This window comes from Vombatus ursinus, unplaced genomic scaffold, assembly GCF_900497805.2.
Source record: "Vombatus ursinus unplaced genomic scaffold, bare-nosed wombat genome assembly UNPS02014801.1, whole genome shotgun sequence".
In the NCBI taxonomy this organism is placed as follows: domain Eukaryota; kingdom Metazoa; phylum Chordata; class Mammalia; order Diprotodontia; family Vombatidae; genus Vombatus; species Vombatus ursinus.
Window position 1 is genome coordinate 15,048,111 of NW_020954579.1, and position 16,634 is coordinate 15,064,744.

Here is a 16,634-nt window from a genome sequence, read left to right on the forward strand (position 1 = left end):
GAAATGACCCAGAAAGCACTGGGGGGGCAGGGAGGAGAGAAAAGAGAGAAAGATTAACAACCCCAATATAACTCAACCTGGCCATTAAATCAATCTGTACTCTTCGTGGTTCTTGGAATGGCCCTTGGCCACTCTAGGTCCACCCTGGCCTCCCAAGAGCCTCTGGGTAATAACCAAGGGTCAGAATGGGCTCTGAGGTTGACAGAGACCCCCTAATATTTACCTATTTGTGCTCAATTCACAGGAAAACCAACTTGCAACCATCCCAGACCCAAACAATCAATCAACAAACATTCATTAAACATGTGTCCTTCACTGTGTTAAATACTGGGGATACAAAAGACAAAAGCAAAACACAAACCCTGACCTCAAAAAGCTTATAATCTAACAGGGAAATTCTAATGGCTTAGCTGGAAGTATCCTACTTAATAGGTCTGGAAGTAAAGAAATGGGTACCTTGCCTCAAGAACAATCCTCTGACCAAGACCTTCTCAAAGATACAGGTTGAAGGCAATGCATAGTATAGTAGATAGGATACTGGACTTGGAGTCAGAACACTTAATAGCCATGTGTGCCCCTTGGCAAGTCACTTAACCTCTGCTTGCCTTAGTTTCCTCCTCTAGAATGATCCCTAAGATCTCTTCCAAGCTCTAAATTTATGATCCTACTCCACATCTTCCAAAACCACCTACTCTCCACCCCACCTCCCTACAATCAGGGCTTGGGAAGAGCTAAGCTAAGTTCTGAAGTCCCTGGGATCATTCAGCTTCATCCTTAGCCTGGCCATTTTCTAATGTGCTACAGTTCCAACTTCTATTACAAACACCATTTAAGGATACATTTTCTTTCTTTCTTTCTTTCTTTTTTTTTTGGTGAGGCAATTGGGGTTAAGTGACTTGCCCAGGCTCACACAGCTAGTAAGTGTCAAGTGTCTGGCCTGAGATCAGATTTGAACTCAGGTCCCTCTGACTCCACTGTGCCACCCAGCAGCCCTACAGTTCCAACTTCGAGTCAGATGTCCAGGTACCATGGCTGGGAGCTGGAGCTCAATCTCTCCATTACAGCCTTCCCCGCCACACCCACCCCCCTCCATTCTCCTAAAAGTATGATTTCCCCTAATAGATTTGTAAACTCCTTCCAGGGCAGAGGCAGCCTGGAGATTTTATATTTGTGCCACCAGCACAGTGCTTAGCACTTAGTAAGGACTTGCTTTTTCATCATCTGGATCACTCTCAGGAGAGGTCTCAGCTTCAGAAAACAGGGGATCCTCTCTCTACCACCCCCCCCACCCCATTCCAGGGTATTCCATATCTGTAACCTTTGTTATCCCTCAGCAGGGCAAATGACAGCTTTTGCTAGTATTAAAGCCTTCTAGGAACTAAATAAAGTTAACTAAAGTTTAAAGTTCTAAGTATAAGTAAGTGCTTATTAATATAGTCAGTTGATTTGAATTGAATCTGTAGAATTAATTTCCCCAGTGTGATTTCACCCCACCCTCCATCAAAGGACAGCTCCCAGAGGGCAGGGCAGGCTTTGCTTTTGAATTTGTTTCCCCAGGGCTCAACCCAGAGACCAACAAGGGCTTTTTCATTCATTCAAAGGATCAGGTAGGAGATGGGGAGGGGGGCCCTACATTTGGAGGGTAAAACTTGGAGCTCTAAGGGAGGAAGACAGACATAGACCAGAACATGAAAGTCACAGCTTCCAGCGAAAGATCACCTTTCATTTCTCCAGGTGATCAGCACCCTCTCTCAGATAATCTTCCCTACCCAAGACCATTGGAAAAGTCTGGCTTTGGGGGGAGAGAAGTATCCAAAAACCCTGTCCTTCCTCGGTAGGCCTTCTGGGATCCTTTTTAGGAAAAGGGGCCAGGGCGATGAAAAGGATACAGCTTGATGGCTCCAGACCTGGTCCCAATAGCCATGATTCGGAGGTAGGGGCTGTAGCCCAGGGCACTGGGCTGGTGGGGGAAGCCATGTTCCACAGTCTGAAAAAGAGAGAGAACCCCACAACCCCAAGTTAAGAAATATGGCAACAGAAAAAGAGAACTGCTACATCTTCCTGCTTGGGACCTAGGGCTCACCAGGGCATAGCAGGAGTGGTAGGGTTAGGCAGGCAGCAGGCATGAGTGGAGTCTAGAAGACCCGAGGTTCCAATTTGCTTCAGGCTAGCTGTATGACATCCTGGGCAAGTCACTGAACTTGCCTAAGCCTCCCTTTTGTGGAAAACATAATAGCACCTACCCCACTGGGTTGTGGTGAGAAATAAATGATTTAACTGGTAAAATGCTAGATAAATGATAGCTATCATCATTACAATTTGATTCACTTCAATACAACAGGCTGCTATAAAGACGAAGAGAGGAATAATAGTATTAATGATAATTAGCAATAATATAGTAATAATATAACAATTTAAGGTTCAGAAAACATTTTATAAATATTATTTCATTTAATCTTACCAACAATCCTGGGAGGTAGATCCTATTATTACCCTCATTTTATAGATGAGGAAGCTGACAACATAGAGAGGATAAGTGACTTGTCCAGGGTCACAGTGCTGAGGCTAGATTTGAACTCAGGACTTCCTGACCACTCAGGATGATAAATAATATAAAACCAATTCAAAAGGGAAAAAAAAAAAAAAACAAAACCCTCCACAAATGTTTCATCCAATACAGTATCAAAAAGTAAAGAACACACAAAAATCTAAGAATTTATGTTGCATAAAGTCCATAGCTTATTTATGATCTTTCTAGCATCAGTTCCGCCTTCTCATTTCTTAGCTCAGCATCTTGTACATAGTTAGGAACTTGAAGAATAGTCTTTAACTCCACCGCCTGCTTCAATCTTTGGCCTCAGGGTCTGGACCATCTCATTTATGAATGTAAACTACTGGGGGAGGGAGGTAGGAAACAACTTACAGAAGAACAAAATAAATATAAACATCAACTAATGAATGGGGTGTGTGTCCTGAATAGATAATTGGAAGGATAAAGAAAGGCCTAATTTAGGAGGTAGCACTGGAGAACCAGGAATTCTTAGGGGGAGAGGTGAGGAAGGAGAACGTTCTGGGCAAGGACAGAGAGTCTGAAGGTACAGGAAAGGCCAGAGTGGAAACAGCACATACATGAGGAAAAGTAAATGGCCAGTCTGGTTGGACCATCAGTGAGAGCCTGGAGCCAAGGTTTGGAAAGGCTTTAAATGCCAAACAGAGATTTTATTTTATTCTAGAGCAAGGATTTTTTTTTTTATGTCATGGACCCCTTTAGCTATTGGGTGAGTGCAATGTAGCCCTTCTCAGAAGAATGCTTTTAAATGCATTGAAACAACAACAACAACAACAACATAGGATCACAAAGTAAACCAATTATATTGAAATAGTTATCTATCCTAAAAAAAAAAAATTTCCTGACTCCAATGACTAATCACTACTGTTCTAGAATCAACAGGAACCATCAACACTTCTTGTGTGTGGAATCGACATGATCAGACCTGGTGACAATTTTCTGGCCATGGAGAGGATGGACTGGAGAGAGAGGAAGATGCAGGCAAGGAGTCTTTCCAATTTGTCTGTCTCTACCTGGGCTCTCTGCTTCCCCATATAGCCAGCACACCTTTTAAAAGTCCCACATTGAGCTCCATGAAGAAGGAGGGCTAGAGCTGGAATTTTTTTTTTTTTAAGTAATTAGGCTTCTGGGAAATGAAAATCAGATTACTGAGAAACAGGAACCCACCACTCCACCCTCCAAGTCTTATACCCTGTTTTTCCTGGCACAGAGATCACCTAGTTACCTGCTCCACTATGGTACAAAGGGGGATACAGCTAGAAAGGAATATGGTTGAGGAGTCTTTGATTAGGTGTCCTGAGAACAGGAAATCATATTTATTGGCTCTCTCTCTCTCCAGCGCTTATGGCTTTTTGATGATGATGAATTTAAAAGATAAGACTCGGGTAACCACCTCATCACCAATACCTTGGGTGCTCTTACTTTATGGGTCATGAAAATATTTGTAATGGATTTGGAAACAAAGGACTTGGATTCAAGTTCTGAATGGACTGCTTCCTACCCGTGGGACTTCCTTTTTTCTGGGTCTCAGTATCCTAATCTATAAAAATGAGGAGGTTGGGCTTCATATCTTGCTAAGGTCCCTTCCAGATCTAAATTCTATGAGGGGTGGAGAACCTGCAGCCTTGAGGCCACATGTGGCCTTCTAGGTCCTCGGGTGAGGCCTTTTGACTGAGTTTTGCAGAACAAATCCTTTTATTAAGGGGAGTTGTTCTGTGAAGTTTGGATTCAGTCAAAGGGCTGTACTTGAGGACTTAGAGGGCCTCAGAATCCCCACCCCTACACCGGCTGGGAGAAAGGTCAATATAGGGCAAGTCAACAAGCATTTATTAAGCTCCTACTATGTACCAGCAACAAGCATTTAATAAGTTCCTACTATGTACCAGGCAAGAAACATTTATTAAGCTCCCTATGTGCATTGAGGATATAAAGAAAAGCAAAAGACAGATCTCAGCTCTCAAAGAGATCAGAGTCCAAGCAGTCATTTTGCCTCCACTCAAGGCTTTACTTTAACAGAAAAATGAAGGGATCAATCCACAAGCATTCCAAGGGTTACTTTTTTCATTCAATAAACACTTATTAAGTGATAGTCCCTACCCTCAAGGGAATTACATTCTGAAGTCTGTATTTCCACTCATTCTCTAGTATTTCCATTCATCCACTGGGAGTAATGAATTACACAAATCTACAGCTCATAATGTTTAAAAAAAAAAAAAGCCCTGTATTTGTCCTAAAACCATCCCTTTGAAGTAGATTCAAAGAGCTGTCCTGGCCAGGCTTGTAATCCCTGCTACCTGCAAAGCCGAAGACAGTAAATCTCTAGCATTGCAGAAATTCTCAGTTGTAGTGGCCTAAGCCAACTGAGTATGTGTGCTGTTGGGCTTTAATATGGTGAGCCTCCAATGGGGGCCACCAGGTTGCCTAATCCCTCTTCTTCTCCTCCCTCCCTCAATGATCTCCAAAATCCCTTCCAGCTCTAAATCCTAGGAATACAAAAGAACATTGGGGCAGGTGAATAATGCGAGATTTTAAAACAACTGTACTAAAGTAGTTTGGCTCTCCAGATGCTGAGAGGTACTGGGGATATATGCATTCAAGACTGGGCTCCTGTATGGTGGCAGCAACACCTCTGAGGGACCTCTGAGGAAGGCTGTGGTGAGATGGAATCCCTTGTATGCTGCTGTCTCTATTGCTGACCTCGGGAAGAAAGTCTTGAGCTAGGCTGAGAAGCACCTCACACACTCCTCTCTCTTATTCTGAATGGTATTTGTATCAGTCTGCAGCTGTGTATGGTATCATGTCTTATAATCCTGCATCATTCTATTCTACTCAGTCATATCTAATGTAGAAAATTAGTTTCCAGTGAAAGTAATACATAGTACTTTTATGGCATTTGTGTGCAATCTCCCCTCTTCCATTTGATGTAAAGGAAACAAACAGTTCCACAATAAAATACAAAAGTGGTTAAAAAAAAAGATTTTAAAACAAAACACCAACATTTGGCTTTTCCTGTTGAATTTAGGTAGATATATTTTGGGGGTGTAGGGGTAATCTGACTTCCTGAGGATAGGGACTGTCATCTTTATATTTCTGCACCTTAGTGCCTGCCACGGTGGTTCACCGAATGCCAAAAGTCTACCTACACCCAAACACTCCTCTCAACACTCGTCTGATCTCAGTAGTGGGAAAAGGTGCCAGGTTGTCAACTCAGGAAACTTTCTGTTCAGTCTTTCTCTCTTACAAAGTGGCAAGCTCTGAGGTGGTTTCATCGAAGTCCCAATGCCAGTAGCGGAGAAAGAATTCTCCACAAAGGTCCACTTAGAACTGACAGCTGAGAGAATCAAAAGCAGGGGTCCAACTGTAGGTGACCATTTGGACAAGACAAATGTGGAAGAGAGAAGAGGTGAAGGAGGAATGGGAGGCCGTCTACCATTTCCCCAACTCCAGCTATTTAAAAAATGCCAAGCCTGGAAAAGCCCTGATTAGATAGTTTGAGGAATGTAAACATCCTCCCCCTTCCCACCCCACACTCAATGGGAGGGCGCCACAGTCAGGGTGAGGAAGAAGGGGGAGGGAGACCAACTTCAGTCAGTGTAGAATTATCAGATCTCATATTCCACACACAGAATGCGGGACAGCAATCAAGGCAACTACAGCTGACAAACACCAGAGAGGGTTCTTGGGACTCTCACCTTTTCTATCATTACCAGAAGCACAAGACAACCCCTCTAGAGACCAGAATGGCTGCAACATAAAGTCTAAGTTGGGGAAATGAGAAAGATCATTAGGACCTCAGATTGAACCCTGATTCTTTGTCACTTTGGGCCAAGTCATTCTGAGCATTTCTTCTTTTGTAAAAACAGGTGATCTTTAAGGAAGAGAAGTCTACACTAACAGGTGGCATGATGGGTTTTTTTTTCCTTTTTAATATTTTAAAAACTCAAAGTCAAGAATTTCTCCCTAATCTTCAGTCCCAACCTTGGTACTTACTCGCTATATGACTTACGAGCAAGTCACTTAACCGTGCCAAGCCAATTAAATTTCCTCATCTGTAAAATGGGAGTAATAATGATTTCGCTCTTTACTGTGGGTAATTCATGAGTGACTTATTGAATCTTGAATTCCAATAGCAGTTTAAGACTGTTCCCCAGTCATTAGAGCACTAGGTTGAGAAGAAGAACTGGACTCCAGGCCCAACTTTGCTATTCTTTTATTACTTGATCTCAGAAATCTTACAAGTAAAATGGGAAAGGAGTTTGGATAGGTAAAATGTAAGTGGATCACCTGAGGACCTTCCCAGATCTGAGGCATCTAGGTGTTGCCTCCACCACAATCCTCACCTCTATTAGAAAAAACTCAGAATCCCTATACTCTGACCCTCAGGCCTACTCCCCAAAGAGTCAGGTGGGTGAGTCTCCTCCATGTTCCTGGTTATGTGGTGATAGATAATGTTGACATATCCTAAGAACTCCTTTCCATATTCATCCTATACCTGAACCTTCCTATGTATTATCATCAGGATGAGCTCTTAAGCCATGATGATCTTCCCTTCTATTAGTATTTGTGGGGCTTGGCACATAGTAAGTATTTTAAAATTTCCTATTCATCCATTGATTCATTCATTAGGAGATAAAAATCTTGGGAGGACCTGAAAGGAGCACCAGAAAGGGCTCAATGCATCTTGAAATGGAAATTCCTAGGTCCCTTCAATGCTCAGTTCAGATACCATCTTCCATACCTATATGAGCTCTTTACCAGCCCCACAAAGTGATGGTGTCTTTTCCCTCACCAAAAAAATGATTTGCTTATCTGCAGGTTAGTAGATAAGTTCCTTATCTTAAGTTCCCTTAAGGGTAGCCCTAGCACCCAGCACAGAACCTTGTACACAATAAGTGCTCAAAAAAGGTTTGTTGAGCTCACAGGTTGTGAACAAACCATTCTTGAAGAATTGCAAAGCATTCACAACCACATGAAAGAAGGCTCCAAATCACTAATAATAAGAGAAAAGCCAATCAAAACAAAGCTGAGACTTTCATTTCACAACCTGAAAATTGGCAAGAATGACAGATTGTCAATGTGGAAAGGGTTGTGGGATGATAGAGACGTTAATACATTGTTGGTGGAGCTGTGAACTGGTAGAACCATTTGAGAAAGAAAATTCTGAATTATGCAAATAGTGACTACAATACCCATACTTTTTGACCCAAGAGACCTCATAACTGGGCTTATACCTCAAGGAAGCCACTGATAAGAAAAAAGTCTCCATATGCACCAAAATATTTACAGCAGCACTTTCTGTGATAGCAAAGAATTGGAAACAAAGTAGATCCCCATTGATTGGGGAACAGCTAAGCTAAGTATGGTATGTGAATATAATGGCATGTTACTGTATTATAAGAAAGAATGTGTATATGAATACAAAGAAGCATGGAAAAATCTACAAGAACCGATCTAGAATGAAGTAAGCAGGGCCAAAAGAGCATACATTGTAATGACATTGTTATGTAAACAGAAAGAACAACCACATGTTGAAGGTAGCAATATTATAAAGATAATAATTATAACCATTATAGATTATAAGTTATAATTATCAATATACCATATTTCAGCAATATGTTAACATGAAGTAAATATATTATTAAATTACATATTATAAAACATAATTATATATTATAAATACCATAAAGATCCAGTAGGACTTGAATGAAGAAATATGACAGAACACCCTTAATCCACCCTTTCATGGAAGTGGGGGATTCATAGGTTCTTTTCTTACACACTGCACAGGTTTCTGGACTTTTTCAATGAACTGATCAATTGTGCTGATTTTTCCTTTTTTCCTTTTCTTAAAATACCATTTGTTATACAGGATAGGAGAGGAAGGGTTATTGGGGAAACTGATGATGTAAAAAGCAAAAGATATCAATAAAAATTTATTTTAAAAAAGTTTGCTGAATTGAACCACATGTACACAAACCTGAATAACATGAACCATACTTGTAATTTAATCCAATTGTATGTGGTTCATATTCCCCACAATCCCTCACACTCTGGGGAAAGGTAAGGTTTGGCTGGACACCTGAGCTATGTGTACTAAACTCAGTCAGAGAGGGGATGGAGAAGCCATCTGACAAGGGTATCACCAGAGGAGCCCAGGGGAATGGGAAAGGCTGAGGTCCAGGGACACTGTCCAGATACGATGGAAAGAACACTGGCTTTAGAGGAGGTATAATCAGATTGGAATTGAGCTCCTCTCTAGCTTTAAATTCTGTGATCTTGTCAGTTACAGATGAGGGTAGCCCGTGTAGGACTACTATGCTATAATCAGTCAATTAGCATGTATTAGGCACCTGCCATGTGTCAGGCCCTTGTATACTACAACCCATTGCTGTACGAAATCACCACTTGGGGTACAAAGCCCTGGAAGGGGTACCTGGGGCAGCAGAAGAGCCAAGGGCTAAAATTTAGGAAGAGCAAGTCCAGAGTTCAACAGCCAATCCTTTCCACGTCATTCCTTCTAGGGCTCAAGGTACCTGACAATAATGTCCCCAAGGCTAACCTACAAATTTAACAAAAGCTGGTCAATGAGCCGGCCAAATATCTGAGCTACTTCATTCAGGTTGGCTCTCCTGCCAGCACAGAACAATCCCAGATCTCAGGTATCCAGCCCGAGATGGCACGTTGTCTGGCTATGACTATGACAGATATGGCTGCCTGAGGGTATCCAGCCTGAGATGACATTACTGTCTGGTTGCAGCGATGGTTCGGTTCTCTGGTTTCCTAACTTCCTATTAAAGAGTTCATTGTTCTCTCTTCCCTCTGCCTTCCCTAAAGGTTACCTGTGCCAAGTAGCAGGATGGGGGTTGTTCTCAGCTGCTGGGAGATGTTAATGCTGCCACTCTTGGGGGAAGCAGCTATTCCATGAAAAATGAACAGCTAACCGGGAAGGAGGTGATGGCATGTTGAAGATAGGATGAAATAGAGTGCAGCACTCCCATTTCATAGCTAGAAATAGACCCTGTCCTGCTACTTGGCACAGGTAACCTTTAGGAAAGGCAGAGTGAAGACAGAACAATGGACTCTTTAATAGGGGGTTGGGAAACCAGAGACTTGATCCATCACGGGAGCCAAACTACAATGTCACCCCCTTTCTAGAGAAAGTACTGCTTCATTCTACTCCTCAGGAGGCTTCCATGGCCCCCAAAATCCATTTCAGCTTCCCAGGAACCAGAGATATCTTCATTCTGTTAAAATGGCTGTACCCCCAAACCTGCACCCATGCCTCTGAGGGCTCAGGGAGTATGAGGAGCACAGCACAATGGAAGCAGTGAGATCTAGAGCCAGACAAGGGTCCCTGTCCTGACTTCATCACCTGTTTTCTGAGTGACCACAGGCAAGTTACTTTCTGTGCCTTAGATTTCTCATTTATAAAATAGGGATAATAACGACAATCGCTAAATTTTATATAGAGACTTATACATATGTTACTGCATTTGGTCCTCATAAAAACCTTGTGAGGTGGGTGCTACCATTACCTCCATTTTATAGATGAGGAAACTGAGGCACACAGGTTAGGTGACTTTGCCCAGGGTTACATAGCTAGGAAGTATATGAGGCAGGATCCAAAGTCCTCCTGAGTTCAAGTCCCAAACTCTATCCAATGTGTCACCTAGATGCCTCTGCAGGGTTATGAAGCGTTTCAAAGGGCAGGAGTTTTGTATTTTATTCTAGAGGCACACTGGGGAGTTAATGAAGTTTCTAAGCAGAGGAATGATGTGGCTGGACATGTGAATTTAGGAATATTGATCTACTAGTCTTGGATGAGACTGGGGAGGGGAAAGGCTAGAGGCAGGGAAACCAATTAGTCTATGCACTGTGCCAATACTTACAATACCTCCCAGGGTGTGTGCTCTGTAACTGTGACGTACTGTGCAAAATATGAGTAGCTATAACTATTATGACTTAAGAGCTTCTTTTCAAAGGTTGGAAGGGAACAGCAAGCAGGAGCCTGAAACCTGGCCCAGGGGCCTGGCCTCCTGGGGATGAGCCTGGTTTGGAGAGCCGACGTTTTCTTTCTCTGGTCCTGGGTGTGGTTCAGATCAGGTTCCAAGCTGGCTGCAACCTGGCTCCTAGTTTCTCCTGCTGCCACCTCCCACTCGCCCATGTGAGGGTAGACAGGCCCCTCCACGAAGCAGGGCCAGGCCCATCTCCTTCAGGGCTTCTGCTCCAAAGCCAGAAAAAAAAAGCCCAAAAGCCCACCCACCAATTGCACAGGGAACCCAGAGCTGTATGACGAGCAGGTTCACCTGTCATCTTATCAGCACCAGCCAGTTCAGACATGCTTTCAGTTTCACCAAGGGAGCTAGGCAGGTACAGGAGGGAGAGCTCCGGGAGGCAGTTCTGCTGACATTAGGGGTGACCCCAGAACAAGTCCTCTCTACATTCACTGGCTCCCAGGGGGCTCACCCTGCCCATTTGATTTTTAAATTAAGAAGATGATACAAATAAATCAAGCTAACAACAAAGAAAATGAGGATGGAAGAAGCAACAAGGGACAAACACCAACAGGTGCTTAATAAATGCTTTTTGCCTGAGTGACTATGGCTCTTTTTTAGACTAGAGAGATAGTAAGATAAAAACTTGGATCTTAAGTACCAAAGTCCATTTATAACTGGTAGTTAAGATGAGATATTTGGGGAAAGAAGTTGGGTCTGGCCCTACAACTTCAAGACCAGTGACACCTTACATTTAGTGTATTATTATAGCAAGTGTTTTCTATATATTCTCTTATTTGATTTTTTCCACAACCTTGGAATGCAGGTAGGACAGTTATCATACTCATTTTAGAACTGGGAACACTGAGGCTTTTCAAGGTGAAGAGATTTGTCCACAACCATAGTTACTGAACAAAAGAGAGTCTTCCTGACTGACCAGATACACCTGTGATTTGATTCTATCCACAGGATAGTCAATTGAGGGGCTTCCTTCTTGGTATTAGGGATAGAATAACTTCTCTAAAACAGACTGGGTACATCCGCAGGAGGAATGCCCCCGTTACTACTGTTCTCTTCCTGGGCCGTGTAGCGAATAGTGGACAGGGTGATCAGGAGCCCTAGATTCAAATCCCAATGCTATACTAATTATCTGCATAAAGGTATTTAACTGTTTCCTAGTTTGAAAATTAGGGATACTTTAACAATGCACCCTATAGGGTTATTCTAAGGAAAACACTTTGTTTAGCCTTACGGTGCTACAGAAATGTTCGGTGGACCCCCTAACAGATACTTATGAAGATAAGGACCAGTTAGGTACAGATGGATTGCGTAAATGGAAAGAGCACCTATATCAATGAGATCACAGGTCAATTAGAATATTATTATGAGCAATACGGAGTTATTCAACAGACCTTGGGAGGAGAGGGCAGGGAAAAGGGGAAACCATTTTCCTGTGGGAAGAATCAGGAGAAAAGAGCAATTTGACCTATTACAGTTAAGATGATAAATAACTTTATATTCCTAGAAGACAAGGACTGAGGGAATATGGCCTGGCCTACAAAATGACTAACATCTGACTACACGCTGAAGTATTTAACAAGGGCTTTTTGATGATATGAGGAAACTAGAAGTCTGCCAACTCTCGAAGTCTTTGGAGGGAGGGGTGCATTGAACTTGGAATTAGAAGACTTGTCCCAATTCTCTCACTAACTTGTATTACCTTGGAGAAATCACTCATTTCTTTGAGCCTCCATTTTCTCATCTGTAAAATGGGGTAATAATACCTGTCCTACCAACCTCATGGGGCTTTGGTGAGGATCAAATGATATAATGGATGTGAAAATGCTGTCAAGTATAAGTCTACGAGGAAATAAAAGTTATTATTAAGGGATAGCAGTAGAGGCTAAACCCGTGATTTATTTCAGTGACAGAGGGAACTCTTAGGGGCAAGGAAATTCCCTCAATAAAAGAAGGTCAGCACCTTCTCTGGAATTTCTAGCCCTAGAGAGTCACCTAGAGCCCTGAAGGTTAAGTGATTTGCTAAGAGTCACACAGCTAGTTAAGGTCTTCCTGGCTCTAATCCATTTCATCACTTGCCACTCAAATTACTGTTATTATTATTATAATATACAGATAACACATCTATACTATATATCTACATCATTGTAATATATGGACATAACATCTACATTATCAATATATTAACATCTATATTATTATGTCTACAACAAAATCCCTCAGCTACCATAATGTCATAGGAAACAGAGCTTAACTACTAATAATAACTGAAATTTATTATAGGACTTTAAGGTTTGCAAAAGTTTTGTTTCACCACCTATAGCCAGCCAGGCCCTAAGACTCCACTCATCCCTGCACTGATCTGGATTAGGCAAAAGCAGTTGTGCCCCTCTGCCCCTTGACTACCCTATCCCCATTTTCCATCACTTGCCCAGGGTCTGATACTCAAATCAACATGGTCATGCATGCCCATCACAGCAGCAATCTACTGCCTTAAAACTCTCTTCTGTCACCACCACTCTCTGGATGCCTTCATACCCTCCCATGTCAGTCTCATCTTCCTATACTCTTCTGTTCTACCTTCATATCACACATATCTTCTGCAATCCCCATTCTACTGTTAACTGTCCTTCTTATTAGACCTTTGTCCTTCTTTCCAGAAATTACCTCATATATTTTGTATTCAAATGTACATGGTAAATTTTGTGTGGTGTTCCCCTCCCCCATGAGAATGTAAGCTCCCTCAAGGCAGGAACTGCTTCCTCTGGCTCTCCTCCCCCAGTCCATCCCTCCACTCAGCTGCCAAACTGATCTTTCTAATTCTTCTATTCAATAAATTCCAATGCTCCCTCTATCACCCCTGTGATATATGCAATCCTCTGTTGGCTTTTAAAAGCCTTCATAATTGGAAATTGAGGTGATGCCCATCAATTGAGGAATGGCTGAACAAGTCATGGTTTACGAATGTAATGGAATACTATTGTGCTATAAGAAATGATGAACAGGCAGACTTCAGAAAAACCTGGAAAGACTTGTATGGTCTGATGCTGAGTGAAGTGAGCAGAACCAGGAGAATGTTGTACACAGTAACAGCCACTCTGTGCGGTGACTAATATCAATAGACTTAGCCCTTCTCAGCAATACAAAGATCTAAGACATCTCTAAAGGCCTCATGACGGAAAATGCTATTCACATCCAAAGAAAGAACTATGGAGTTTGTATGCTGATCAAAGCACACTATTTGCTATTTTTTTCTTCTGTTTTGTTTTCTCTTTCTCGTGGTTTCTCCTATTGGTTCTAATTCTTCCTTACAACATTACTAATGTGAAAATATGTTTAACAGTAATGTCTATATATAGCCTATATCAGATTACATGCTGTCTTGGGGAGGGAGAGAAAAATTTAAAACTCAAAAGCTTATGGAAGTGATTGTTGATAAATTAAAACAAATTTTTTTTTAAAAAGTGGAACAAAAAAAGAAAGGGGATTTCCAAAGCTTAAAAAAAAAAAAGCCTTCATAACCTGGTCCTTCCTACCTTTCTAGTCTTCTTACCCCCTCATTCACTTCGATAGTCTGTGATCCAGGGACACTGGCCTCCTGCCCACTCATCACACAAGACACTCCATTATTCAGACCGTGCATTTTCCCTGGTTGTTCCCCATGCCTGGAAAACTCTCCCTGCCTCATTCCCTGCCTTCTGACTCAATGTGGCTTCTCCAAGTCCCAAGTTACATCCCACCTTCTGCAAGAAGCTTTTCTCAACCTTCCATAATGCTGAGCATCTAACATATGCTCAATAAGTCTTTGCTGAATTGAAGAGGTCAAGAAAATTGTCCACGGTAACATTGTACCAGAGGCAGATTTTGAATTCAAATCTTCCTAAGTCTAATATTCACTGTACTACTATACCATGCTTTTATTCATTGAGCCTAATATTGAGGCAGCCAGATGATACACTGGACAGAGAATAGGGTCTGGAGTCAGGAAGACCCAAATTCAAATTCTGCCTCAGACACTTCCTAGCTGTCAAGTCATTTAACTTCTGCTTGCCTCAGTTTTCTCATCTGTAAAATCATACCTACCTCCTAGGGCTGTTGTGAGGATCAAATGAGATAATAATTATAAAGCACTTATCACAGTGCCTGGGACATAATTTGTTGTTCACTTGTTTTCGGTCGTGTCTGTGGGAATTTCAGAGTTGTGGGTTTTGTTTTTTTCAGTAAAGGTTTAAAGTCAGTAAGTCAATAAACATTTATTAGGCACCTACTATGTGCCAGGCACTATGCTAAGTGCTAGGGACAGGAAGAATGACAAATTATCATGTCTGCCCTTGAGAGAGCTTACATTCTAATAATGGGGGACCAGAGATAGAACCGGGGACAGTTAGGTGGCAAAATGTATAGCATTCCAGGCCTGGAGTCAGGAAGACCCAAGTTCAAATCTTGCCTTAGACACTTCCTAGCTGGGCAAGTCACTTAACCCTGTTTGCCTCAGTTTCCTCTTCTGTAAAATGAACTGGAAAAAGAAATGGCAAACTACTCCAGTATCTCTGCCAAGAAAATCCCAAATGGGGTTAAGAAGAGTCAGACATGCGGAGGCAGGTAGGTGGCGCAGTGGATAGAGCACTGGCCCTGGATTCAGGAGGACCTGAGTTCCAATCTGGCCTCAGACACATAACACTTCCTAGCTGTGTGACCCTGGGCAAGTCACTTAATCCCATTGCCTAGCCAAAACAAAAAACAAAAAACAAAAGTCAGACATGATTGAAAAATGACTGAGTGACAAAGGAGATGAGACTGGTGCAGTCCACATTTGGATCATTTCTCTGCCAAGAGAAATTCCCAACACCCAACAAGAAGAGCCAGTGTTGAAGAAAAAAGAAAGCTTAGAGGATCTTTACCACACCTGGCTTCTTTCAAGACCACCCAGCCCTGGTCCCTAGGGAGGTTGGGGGATGGGGAACCTCCCTATGCTACAGAAACTGCTTGGCTCAGAGAGCTATGCCAGCAGCTCTGTTCTGGGTGCTTGGGGATAGAACGTCTTATTCTTTACCAAGCCCGTTTAGCTGGTTTCTGTGTTTGGTTTCTCTTGTATTTTCTGGGAGACAGGTTATAGCTTCTTACCAGGGCAATTCAGGGACCTAGTCACAAACTGTACAATTAACCAGACAGCATTAGTTAAGGACAAAAGAGCCCCTGCCTTCAAGGAGTTTTCCATCTTATCAATGCATGCCCTCCCACCCACCTGGGGTTTGGCTCTTCTCAAATTTCAGTAGTTCTCCTTAGGACAGAACAGGCCCCACCTTCCTGGAGTCTAGCCCCACAGAAGAAGGACCCAGGGGCTGGGCCAGTCCACAGTATATTAGGTACTGAATAACATTTTTTTTAAATGAAAATATCTTTATTTTACTTATTTATTATGGGTATATGCATGATAAACTGTGGAATCTATTTCTTTCCACATTGAATAAGTGGGGCATGGGGGGAAAAATATGGGAATTTCCTGATGCAGTCCAACTCCTTCACTTTAGTTAGGCCTCTGAGGTAAAATCACCCACCTTAAGTCACAGGTAGGAAAAATAAAAGAGGCAATACTTGAATCTGGATCTCCAAATCTAATTCTTTTCTCCCTGCATTATACAGCCTCTCCAGGATAAAGATACAGGAAGGCTTTACCTAAGAATTGCCTAGCCTAGGGTAGACTTGTACTGCCCTCCACTAGTACTTACTCCCTGCAACTATTCTAAATTGCTTCCACTTAAACAATGAATCCAACAAACCTGAAAAGTTCCCAAGGGCCATTACTCTCTGTCCCTACATATATTAAGTATATATATATATATAGAGAGAGAGAGAGAGAGAGAGAAAGAGAGAGAGAGAGAGAGAGAGAGAGAGAGAGAGAGAGAGAGAGAGATGTGTATATGTATATGTATATATATATACAGCAGTTATATGGCATTTAGATAGTGTGGGAGTTGGGAAGTATTGGATTCTAATCCAACCTCTGACACCTACCAACTACAAGCAGAGAAAGAAAAGATAAAAACAAATAC

The 16,634-nt window shown here is 42.1% G+C and overlaps 1 protein-coding gene across 3 annotated transcripts in view; it reads right to left on the minus strand.

Moving 5' to 3' along the window:
* LLGL2 (LLGL scribble cell polarity complex component 2) overlaps positions 1–16,634 on the minus strand; it is a 62,899-nt gene that overhangs the window by 20,833 nt on the left and 25,432 nt on the right. For all 3 annotated transcript variants that reach the window (XM_027873140.1, XM_027873139.1, XM_027873138.1), the window contains exon 3: positions 1,890–1,987. In XM_027873140.1, the coding sequence (XP_027728941.1) occupies positions 1,890–1,987 (98 nt within the window). The remainder of the gene's footprint in view (positions 1–1,889; positions 1,988–16,634) is intronic.